We start from the raw sequence: 12,404 nt of genomic DNA, 5'->3' as shown, positions 1-12,404 counted from the left end.
CACCTTTGACGTATTTCGATATGCATCCGCAGCAACATTAGATGATCACTTTTTTCATTAGTAACAAGTAAATGTGTAAATAAAGAGCAAATGAGAGTAATGTCAAAGTTTCTCCCTTAGCACAAATTGTAAACAAAGAGCAATGTATGAAGTCACACAGTAACCCTCTGTTGGACGTTGGCGACATGCATAGTACATTGTGCTCACTTCACAGATATTCGTACACTCATTAGTCAAAATATTTTATGTAGTCGTTCTGCAGTTATTTCGAAAGTGGGAGAGTTCGTGTACGGCTTTGTAAATTTCACGATTGCTGAATTTGTTATCTAAATCATGCCTACAGTGTGTTGAGTGTAAAAATTCATAGGTTCTATAACTACCAATAGACACTCAATTCTTTAAAGAATCGAACCCCCAAGTATAAATCAGCTTCAAGTCTGATTACTTTGCAAATTAGTTAATGTGCTACATATTTGCTGTTAAAAACGTATGCGAGAAAGTTAAGAAAAAGTTTCAAATACTGCAAAAAGTTTGCTGGAAGTCTCTAACGCTGTTATTATGAAACACTGGGTAAATATAATCTGGGTAATTCGCGCTCCGTTTTAAGCAAAATCAAGTTGTTCATGCTTCTCACTGTTTGCGACATCATACTTTCCGTTGTAAGGTGGTATGATTTTGCAGGTACATTCAGTGATATATGTAGATACTGACTGCGAAGTGTATTGCGAATAGAATTAGTAGGCCTAATAAGGAACTAATAAATCAAAACGCCATGCCTGTTGTTGAAGTTTTACTACGCTCCCTTTTAAGCATGACCTAGTTTTTCACGCGTCTAACTTTCTATGACGTCTTATTTCCTGAGCTATGTGTTCCATAATGATATAATTTTATGCACGTACATTAACTAGTATATGTATATTCTGTTTATAAACTGTGTTGCGAATAGAGTCGGCACTAAGAAAGTAATAAATTAAGTCATCGTGTCTGAAGCTGAAGCTGTACTGCTTGAACAGCGAAAATGTAGTAAGCGATAAACTTCTTCCCTTTGACCATTTTTTTTTGGGAGTGGATGGGTGGCGTCAGCGAGAAGAAATTTCGCAAAGGTTAGAAATTATGTGTAAATTTTGTTGGAAGTCGCAAAGCTTCTCATTCTTTAATACTAGATGAATGAAGTTTGTGCATTTGCACTGCTTCAAGACAACCCACGGTTTCTGACTGTAATCCTAGTCTTACTTAGTTAAACTTTTAAAGTGAGATTATACCTCTTAATGCGTAGATTACGACACCGTTTTAAAATTTTAAATTCGGCCAATAATTACGCTAAACACTGAAAATCAAATTTTTGTTGCCCCTAGAAGCCGTTAGACAGGCAATCTGCAACTGATTCGGGGTTTGGAGACAGTCGCTTCGTAATATTGATGCTTCACTTTCTGTACGTTAATGTTTTTGGTAAAATTTTAGTGTGTTTCTCCAAGGCACTACGCCTAGTTTGTATAAAAGTGGCGTATTTGTTTACTTTTGTAATAATGCTTGTTTCATCCAAGTTCTCCTTGCCATACAGCTCACATCACATTTTAACCCCAGAATTTTGTGACTGTGGAGAATCATGACATAGGCTATCAGCATAGCTCGTAACATTTCCAAAATTTTCAAAAGCATAAGATCATACTTTTTGCTGTGATTGTAAACTTCTTTGCTGGGCGTGAAGTATGGCGAACTGTGTTTTTCTCATTTGAGTGTTCTAAAACAATTCTTTCAATTTTTGACAGCTGCGATGGGCATTACTGTAATAACTGTTTTTGCAGCCTTTTGCCAGATTTGAAATGAAGCATGATTTGAAATTAGAAAATATTGATTACAGACAGAAAGCCAGGTCATTTCTTGTCAATAGAGATATTAATAAATGGGTAAAACGGTCACCTACCGCCAGTAGCATGATGTTTATCTAATGGCTTCTAAGGCCACAGTACTTTGATTTTCAGTACTTTATACAATTATTCAGGATTCAAAACTTTGAAATGCTATTATAATGTTGTCAATAAAAGGTATAATCTTATGTTAACGGTTTAATACAATAAGAATAAGACAAGTATTAAAGTTGGAGACTGTGCGTATGTCATGAGGCAGAATGACTCACGGAGCGCAAATTAGACAGGCTTTATTCATGCAGTATTTGGGAATAAGCGCACTTAGCGACTTCTAGCAAACTTCGCCCATCCTCCTTTCTGCAGTATCTACAGTATCTACACATATCACTGAATGTACCTGTAAAATCATATCATTTTACGACAGGAGGTATGATGTCATAAACAGTGAGGTGCTCGAAAATCTTGAATTTGCCTGAAATGGAGCGCGAATGACTCATACTATATTCATACTATATTCATATATATTTAACAACAAATATGTAACAAATTAACTTATTTGCAAAGTAATCAAACATATGCGGAGCTTTTTAATGCTGACACCCCTAAAAATAATAAAAAGAAAAAGTTCATCACGTATTACATTTTCACCTTTAATACAATAAAACCTCAGTACCAGCCATGACATTTTATACAGGTGAATTATTACTAGTTTTAAATTTTTCCTTCAAATCTTTATTAAAGTGCAAAATGATGGTCTATGAAGCTGAATTTTGGTATAATTTGATCCTTGTAAATAATCTTGCAAAAATTTGGTTCTTTATGGTGAGCAGATGATAAACTGCTATGGGAGAAATGTTTTAACTACGTAGTGTGGAAGGTATTAACGTAATAAACATACTGTTACGCAACAACTTGGTTTCGTATTCTACCGACTGGATAAACTACATAGTATTGGATGTGAGTTTTGAATGAGAGTTTCAGTATTTGACACAAAGTTTTTCCCTTATTTCAAATTCAAATGATAGTTAACCGTATACTACAAAAATTTTTCATGAAATTAAACTTTTCCAGAACATTTCTTTCTTAACTCATTATCTATCTCCAAAAGTTTCAGATTATGCGTATATTTAAAATGAAGACTGACGCCAAACTGAGTTTTCCAGGCCCTGTCTTCTCATTATTACTGCCAAGAACTGATCATGTGGGACTACAGACAGACAGACAGACACACACACACACACACACACACACACACACACACACACACAGAGCAGATTTTAGTCCTGAAATTAAATGTCAAGCAACATAATAATTCCGAATAAGGAAATAGTTTGTACCTTCGTAGCTTTAAAAAAAAACTTATGACTCACAAAATGGAAACAGCTTTCAGGCTTACAAAATACATCTATAACAAAAAGTGCATCTCAAAATACACCATACTGAAACACTGCAACACAGTCATCAAACAAAAGTTTCTTTATAGGACTGAAACACTCATTTTACACCAAAAGAAGGACATTGATGGAATCCAAACGAAAGAGTGAGAAGTAATCATTAAAAATTTTGGCCCAAGTTATATTGAAGAAGGAACGTACAGACTAAAAGCAAATAACTTAAATAGGCAGTCGGATATGAAAAAATGCAGCCTAAATCTCCATTGACTGTATCAAAAGAATGGAACCAACGAAACAAACTAGACAGATTCCGAATTTTTACGAAACCAACACTAAAGCTGAAACTGAAACAATAAAATGAATCATGCAACACAGCTTTATATACCAGCGAGAAAAATTTGTAGGTAAAAAGTTCACTACTAGATATTGGGCATGGCAGAAAAACCCAAGATCAGAACAGCTTGGTGTGACTAGCCGGAAAGAGACCATTTTCAGACAGTGTGCAAGTGTAGAGGATATTCCAACGAAAACCGAACAGCCGCCATAACGGGATCATGGAATGGTTCCCTTCAAAAGTAATCACCTCACGAGTTAAGACATTTATCCTACTGGGAGACGAGACGATCACTTCCTGTTTCGTGGAACGCGATCGGCCGCTGACGGATCCAAAACCACACCCCCTCTTATAATTCCTCGGCCGACTGAAGCCGACGTCTGTTGCACGATAACGTACGCCCCCTCACTGCCAATCGGACAAAGGTTACTCTTCAGCGATTTTGTTAAAATGTTCAAATGTGTGTGAAATATGGGACTTAACTGCTAAGGTTATCAGTCCCTAAGCTTACACACTACTTAACCTAAATTATCCTAAGGACAAAAACACGCACCCATGCCCGAGGGAGGACTCTAACCTCCGCCGGGATCAGCCGCACAGCTCATGGCTGCAGCGCCGCATACCGCTCGGCTAATTCCGCGCGGCAATTTTGTTACGAAGCAGTGCAGTATCCTCCGTAGGCCCGGATCTTTCACTGCGTGATTTTCACATATTTGGCGACCTGAAGAGAGATATGCAATGACATGTGTCTATTTGTTCTGAAACCTGCTTCATATGCAGCAGTTTTGCGTTCAATTTGTGCTCGGTCCAGGAGACATTGAGATAGGATACTGTACGACACAGACAGCAGGGAAATCCCTCTACAATCATAGCTTCTTATGCAGTGGATGTATCAGTTCAGTTTTCCACTCATTCGAAATTTTGTCGGTCTAGCGAAAGTTCTTTGAAATTTTGTAGACTAGCTGATTTCAGAAGTTCTGCAAATTTCGTTTTCACCAGAAGTTTGTCAGTTTTTAACCTTTTAATTTGTCTAGTAATTTTGTCTTCATTTGGTGCTACTGAATATGGATTCGTTTTTAGGGAAGTTTCTGGTGGATATCTTTCTGTGAGTTCAGAGCAATTAAGAAATTTTCAAAAATATTTGTAAAATTTTCTGCAGTGTTCTTGATTGTTAAGCGCCGGTTGTCCTTTTTCCTTGTTGAAGCAGAGATTTTTGGGTTGATATCGGTTTAGATTTGTTTTAAAAGTTTCATTACATGCCCTAGTGTTGTTGTTATGGAAGTCTTCTTCAGTTTCACAGAATTGTTTTCACACTATTTTCTTGTTTGTCTAATTGATATTAAGCCTTAGTTTCTGGTTGCCAGGTGCATGTCATGTCCATTTCATGATTTGTAGTTATTACATGATTTTGATGTCTTCTGTCACGATTTTACTGCCTGTTTACGATTTTCATTCCAGCAAGGGCGTGTTTTCCATCTTTAAAAAGGAAATAGAATTTGAGCAGTTTCAATAGACTTGTGTTTGATTTATTCCTAACTTTATGCCTGTGTTTTGTCTAGCTCGTTTGCTAATGGCAGGAGTTGAATTTTAGCAGTATCAAATTAAAGAACTGCTGATGTCTTTTTACAGAATTTTGTAGCTTTAAATTTAGTTTCATTCGAGTTAGGTAGTTGTCTGTGTCAATATATCCTCCTTTACGTGCTCGAAATTTAAAACCACGTCGTGATGTGAATACGAGATTACGATATGATCAATGTGGAATTCACATATATTCTTGTTGGGTGATCGCAATGCTTTCTGAAATTTCTTCACAGTACCACCAGTCTCTTTCTACTTTGAGTGGTCCATTTTTGTACAGAGAAGTTACCAATGGTTTTCCTGACTTTTCTCTCTTTCCCCAAATGTGCATTATAATAGCCCAATTGCATTTTTACATGGTTTTCTTGAATTTTTAATGTTATATTTTCTACCACTTCCCATAACTTACTTTATTATGCTTTTTTATTTTCTTGGTAAATCGGCATGTGTACATTAATTACTGTGTTCATTTTATTTGCTCTTGGAATTACAAGATTGGGTCCGTAAACATAACTTAGTGTTTATTACTGGAGGTGTTATTTGTAGCTAAGATCCGATGTCATCTCTGGGTACAGACATCGATCACACTATCGCTTGATCCAAGTCAGACGCAAGGAAGATTTCGTTAAATGTTACGCTTCTTACTCTAGTTTCGCTATATCGAAATCGTTTTTTCCCGCCTCAATATCGTTGACATCTTTGCTGTCACCCTGCCAAGGGGTCCTTACAGGGTTCTACCATATGGACCAGATGAACCCTGATTTATTAAGTAGGTTCTTACTTCTCCCCCTCCTCCTTTCTCGTCGCATGCACGCTGAGAAGCCGTGTTTGGTAATGGTAAACCAGAACTACTGAAGATCAACAGTTGGATGTCTTTTCGTAATTAGTTCTACATCTACATCTATATTTATACTCCGCAAGCCACCCAACGGTGTGTGGCGGAGGACACTTTACGTGCCACTGTCATTACCTCCCTTTCCTGTTCCAGTCGCGTATGGTTCGCATGCAGAACGACTGCCGGAAAGCCTCCGTGAACGCTCGAATCTCTCTAATTTTACATTCGTGATCTCCTCGGGAGGTATAAGTAGGGGGAAGCAATATATATGATACCTCATCCAGAAACGAACCCTTTCGAAACATGGACAGCAACTACACCGCGATGCAGAGCGCCTCTCTTGCAGAGTCTGCCACTTGAGTTTGCTAAACATCTCCGTAACGCAGCAGTTGATTCATATCACTGTTTACTGTATGCTCCCTTGTTTTGATGACATGAAACGTGGCGGGCGACTGTTTAACTTGAGTTGCCTCGTTATGGCGTTGCCCTTTTATGGTACATTATCTCTTTGCTTCTGTTCTACTGCAGCGTCTCCCGGTGAGGCTACATTCCGTATTGACAAATTTATGAAGGATTTTTTTGCGTCTAAAGTTATTCTCGTGTATTATGTTTTTTAGTAAATTCGAGTGCCGATAAAAAAACAATGTAGCCGAACTACATCTCAGAGACTCCACTGACAGTAACAAGACAACTCATTTGCACATCATCAATAAACACCACGATAAGAATAATATGTAGAAAATGGCTCACCTTTTACTCAAAAACACACATGGAAGTAAAAACATTTAAGCGCGCCGTCACATGAATGAAAAAACAAAGATACAAAAAACCACTCGACAGTTTTCAATGTGCTAACATTTTGGATCAGTCTACAGTAACAAACAGGTCTAGAAAATACGATGAGCGTAAATAAAGTAGGCTCTGTAAAATCTGACCACAGGATTTACAATGGCCCATGTGAAAGAAGGAATACATATGAGAATGTAAGAAGAAATTGCTGAAGGACGAGTCCCTTTGGTCTGCACCAAAACAGCTATTAAGATGCAGACGAACTCTTTGTGGTCTCTTAGTGTGCAATAATGAAACTACTTACGACGTTTTTCTTCGTGCATATCACAGCCATGACAATTTTACTAAATGAAACAATTTTTTCTTCAAAATTGTTTTCTTTCTTCGTCGGAATTACACTGTGTTTGCAGTAACTTGAGACAACTGAACATCTCGACAACGTCGCATCATATGAAACAAATAGTTCTGGGTATAAAGTTAATATTAGCGCCTGCTGACCATTCTTCCTGCGTGAACGGGATCACCTTTGTATTTCAAAATGATACCCCTCCCCCCTCCCAAATTTTAATTGTATTTTCTAATTCTACGCCAAAAAATACGTACGGTTTAATCAAACCATTCTTTTCCATTAGTGGCGTATTTCGCTGTATTCGACAAATATCAAGTGTTTCTGCAGCTAAGCACCGACACATCTGCTTCTACATTTCATTTACGATGTACATGTAAACCTCTATTCCAACGCTTTATATTTATGTTAGAAATTTACTCTAATGTTGCAAATTTGGTTGGACAGTACAATATAATTAGCCATTTCAATGTCTGGTAAGAAAATACGTTTAGCGTGATCCAGGAACAACGACGTTGATGTAATAGTTTTCTCTTCCTATTGAGATGCATGATATCGGCGAGTCTCCTTGCATCTCATCATTGGGGTGCTTGACTTCGTTTTCATGGGAATAAGAAACTATAACTTCCACGTCGTTGTTCCTGGATAGGACTGAACTTAGTTTTTAAGCAGACACTGAAGCGCTTAACCATTTTGTACTGTACAATCTAATTTGAAGTATGAAAGAAATGTCGAACATAAATACCAACCGCTAAAACACAAAGACGTAATTTACTTCGTAAATGAAATGTAGAATCAAATGGGTCGCTTCTTAATTGCAAAATCGGGCACACCTGATGTTTGTCGAATACAGCGCTATCTACCATGAATGGAAAACAATGGTTTGTGTAACCCGAACGTATTTTTAGACGTAGAATCCAAATATGCAATAAAAATTGGGAGTTTCCATTAGAAAATGCAAAGCTGACGCCGCCAACTCTGAACGAGTGATTAGGAGGTGGCCAGATGTGGCACGCAGATGTCGGCTTTACTAATATTAACGTTTAATGGAGAACGTTAGTCTTCTCACTATGCGTTGTTTTTTAGATACCTAGTTGTATCAAGTTAAAACAAACTCACAGTGTATCATAACTGACCACATGAGACAACTTTGTTATTTTAATGTGAACCTATGTAAAAGAACTACAGAAACAGAATTGGGACACTAACTTCTAAAACAATACGAAACATTATTTCGTCTACAGGAAACAGGTAATGTAGAAAAGGCAGTTAAAGTACTTCTGACAACTGTGGGAATTTAGAGTCTACTACTCCTTCTTAAAGCATCTTTTTGCAGTGTTATTAAGTGACTGTGGACGCTCTGTCCTTTTTAATCCGTGTTGTACAGAGGGTGAACAAAAATGCGGAAACACCACAAACACAATTAATGCTGTGTAGGAAAACCGCTGGCATTAAAAACATCTTCCAGTCGTCACGGAATTGATAAATACAGGTCCCTTAAAGCCGGTCTTATACTACTCTTCACGTAAATTCATATTACAATGATTTAGGTGGATAGCGATCACGCACCCTTCTCTCTACACAGAAACACAAATGCTCATAAATGTTGAGATCTGGTGACTGTAGTGTCCAGGTGAGGTGCAAGGAGGTGACAATTCATCCTAGTGCCCACAAAACCAGTGGTGGGCGATGCGAGCTGTGTGAACAGCGGTCCTGTCTTCGTAGAACAAAGCGATACGATTGAAGAGCAAACATTGTACCATTGTACCTGATCATCTAGAACAGTCACACATTCCTTGGCATTAATGTAGCCCTGCAGAGTAACCACGGGGTCTGTGGAATACCACGATATGGCTGCCCAGATCCTCACCGAACCCGCACCGTGTCTGATTCTTGGGCCGTAAACTAGGACGAAATTAGGAAACAATGTGAAACAAGATTCAGCCAACAAAATGACATTCTTCTATTGCTCCAGTTTTTATGGCTTCGGCACCACGATTTCCCGTTACGGGCATTCGCACCACTGATATGTGTTTCTGGAATCACAGCACATCCTGCAGTTCCCTGATTCTGGAACTGCCGTAGTGTTGTTTTGATGCTGACAGAATTCGCGAGTGCGATATCCAGTTCTGCAGTGACTTTTGCAGCTGTCATTCTCCTCTTGTCTGCCACAGTCCTTTTCAGTGACCGTCCATCATGATCGCTCAACACACATTTTCTTCCGCGTTGTGACTTGGCGGGTGATGTTTCTTCGCTTTCTCTGTAAGCGGTGTAAATCTTCTTCACGGTGCCTCTTGAAATGCCAGACACGTCGGGTACCTTGGTCGCACAAGCACTCAGTATACGAGTACGAGCACCAACAACTTACCCACGTTCGAACTCTCTGGCTCCGACATAATGCACTCGCAACTACACACAACATTGTTCTGACCACGAGTGAGACTTGTAACGTATTAAGGACACTGCACTGGTACCGTTCGTCGTCAACTATACCAGTGCACCTGTAGCAACAAGCATCTGCCTCTATGTTCAAGAAAATGTTTCTCACGATTTTTCCATACTTTTGTCCAATCCATGCATATTTTATCAAAATTTCATGTTACACTCATTTTGTTACCGTGCATGCGGCACACATATTCGTTTCAGATATACCTCCTTTATATTGTTCTGCTAACAGATTATGTGGCCAGACTACGGATTTCAGAGCAATATGGAAAAGAGATCCAGGTTAGTTGCTAGCAGAAATTGCAGCAACGAGCGGCCTTTAGAACGGCATAAGCTTCGATACAATGGGGTCTCTATGTATTAAACCGTGGACTATGATTGAAAGCTGATGTCTATGCGAGCTTGACTAGAACACGGACAGTTGTGGAACTACGTGACCCGTAAAACAATGGAGAGCAGGCAAATCACTCAACAGTTTGGTGTGTCTGCTGTCGTGCGTCTGCAGACGCTATTGGAAAGGGCTGAAGTCACTTTTAGAGGAGCGCCACTGGACACGAGCACAGCTGCTGCCTCTCAGCTTGTGCCGCCACAGCCGCCGGAATGGAATCAAACCTTTTAGACCAATTAGCAACCAACAGACCAGAACTTTTCGAAATTGTTAACGTAGAAGCGGGAATAAGTGAAAGCATTTGTGGTAGCACCGCCTACATGTGTTGTAAGGAACGTGTTGGGAAAATGTGTACTTAGCAAGAGCGATAGGAAACATGTAGGGGAATATCTGGGCAATCACTAAATATTCAGCATCGACAGTGAAAATGTGGAGTATAAATGGTTAAAAAGCAAGGGACAACATTTCTTGGACGTGTATGTGCTGAGTGAGGTTGCGAAGGATGGGAAACCCCCGCTGTGTGTCAGTAGCCGGGTCAGAAGGTTACTAATAAAGTAACAAAGAGAAGTTCGTCGGATATTTAAGCCAATCCATAGCCTCGTTGACAGGCAAAAGCGGAACGAAGCCAAAATAAGCGTAAAGAGAGTAATGCGAACAGATTTCAATGAATTGGAAAGTAAAATTTGGCCAACCGATCTAACCAAACATCCTTAGAAGTTTTAGTCTTACATCAAATCAGTAAGTGGTTAGAAATTATCTGTTCAATAGCTTGGTGACCATACCATTACCCAAACAGAAGATGACAAAGAAGAGCCTGATTGAGTCTTAAAAAACTATTCCACTGAGGAAGATCGTAATTCGGTTCTTTCTTTAGACTACCGCACGAACACTTAAATGGCAGAAATTGAGACTGATCGTGAAACAGAAAATCAACAAAAATCATTCAGCAGTGGAAAGGCATTTGGATCGAATATGATACCTATTGAGATTCTACGTAGATTATGCGAAAGAAATTGCTCCCTTTCTAACGGTGGTTTATCGCAGGTCGCTGAAGGAAGGATTTTTTGTTAAGGTATGAGTCTGTTGCGTGACGTGACTATGGACGCTCTGTAATTTTGCCCTGTGAACTAGTACCAAAGTTCCTGCAACAATCATTTCACTAACATATACGCAATAAGTGTGTTAGTTTCAGTGTGACACTTCGTGTAAATTACTTTTCTGTTAACCAACCGACATTAACACGAGTTTACATATGCTGTCCATTCGTATGACGAATACTACGTGCGATTGCTACACAATATACTTCATTGTTCACTCGTGTCAATGATAATCAATCACATTAAATTGTTTTTTTTTTTTTACACTATGTTTCCTTTAGCCTCATCTTCAAAAGCTGATTTTCCATTGGGAGGAAATTGATTGAAACTGAGTTATCATGAGATAGAAAATAAACAACATACAGGTCTGCAATTACACTGAGTTGCCAGAGACATTAGCAAGTTTTTATTTGCTGCTGCGCATATAGCAAATCTCAATAATATGCATAATTCCTCAATATCGAGCTGAACAGGAGGTCGATGTTTCTTTTTAGTCAACATACGTGCAGAATTTAGTTTTGTTGTTCATGTTAGTACTCTCTTCCTCTTTTTATTTAGCTTTTGTTGTTTACGTAGTGATATCAGTTCCCAGATCTATTCAACAGAAGAGCACCGTATCATCTTTATTAAAATTATTATAGTTATTGTATACATAGTTTGGTTATATAACTATAGCTACAGCAATGGACCATGTCTTACTGAAGAGATCATCCGGGCATTTGCCTGAAGTGGTCTTTGTAAACCACGACAAATATAAGTCCAAGACTGGAAGGCCATTAGATTCCCACCCAGAAAAAGTGTCCAGCCTGTTAGTTATTACACTCACCACTTCTTTCGATAGCTCATGCTTGAGAAAAGATGTGGTACGTTACTGAATAATGTTCAACAATTATAAAGATGAACTGCCACTGCAGGAAGACACAGTCCAGTTTGCAATGCTGCTGACATAACGGGAAGGGAAGGTATGAGGTTCAATACGGAAGTTACTCGGTTCTGCCGGGAAGACAGATCCATTACTTTAAAAAGTTTTCTAAACCGGCTCCCTCCGTTTTCACTTAAAGCAGATACTTACTGTCTGTAGTTGTTGGCAATCTCAGCAAACTTCTCGCGTCGTTTCCGGTAAACTGGATCCTTGAATCCCTGAGAACAATAAATGTGTATTAGATCTGTGTTTTAAAGTAATTTTGTTCCGTAAATAATAAGCCGCAAGCGCCGACACATACATAAGTTAACTGCAAAAGGAACAAAATAGAAATTATGAGCACTTTCAGAAGAGAAAAACACTGTGAATGATTTGTGCGTATGGCATTCTACGTAAATGCCGTCAGTT

General features: G+C 38.7%; 1 protein-coding gene across 1 annotated transcript in view; it reads right to left on the bottom strand.

Annotated features, from left to right (window-relative positions):
- Positions 1-12,404, bottom strand: part of LOC126266708 (tryptophan 5-hydroxylase 1) — a 240,407-nt gene that overhangs the window by 136,079 nt on the left and 91,924 nt on the right. Inside the window, exon 5 of the mRNA XM_049971157.1 lies at positions 12,147-12,214. Within this exon, the coding sequence (XP_049827114.1) occupies positions 12,147-12,214 (68 nt within the window). The remainder of the gene's footprint in view (positions 1-12,146; positions 12,215-12,404) is intronic.

This window comes from Schistocerca gregaria, chromosome 4 (genome assembly GCF_023897955.1).
Source record: "Schistocerca gregaria isolate iqSchGreg1 chromosome 4, iqSchGreg1.2, whole genome shotgun sequence".
Classification (NCBI taxonomy): domain Eukaryota; kingdom Metazoa; phylum Arthropoda; class Insecta; order Orthoptera; family Acrididae; genus Schistocerca; species Schistocerca gregaria.
This window is presented reverse-complemented; position numbering and strand designations above follow the sequence as displayed.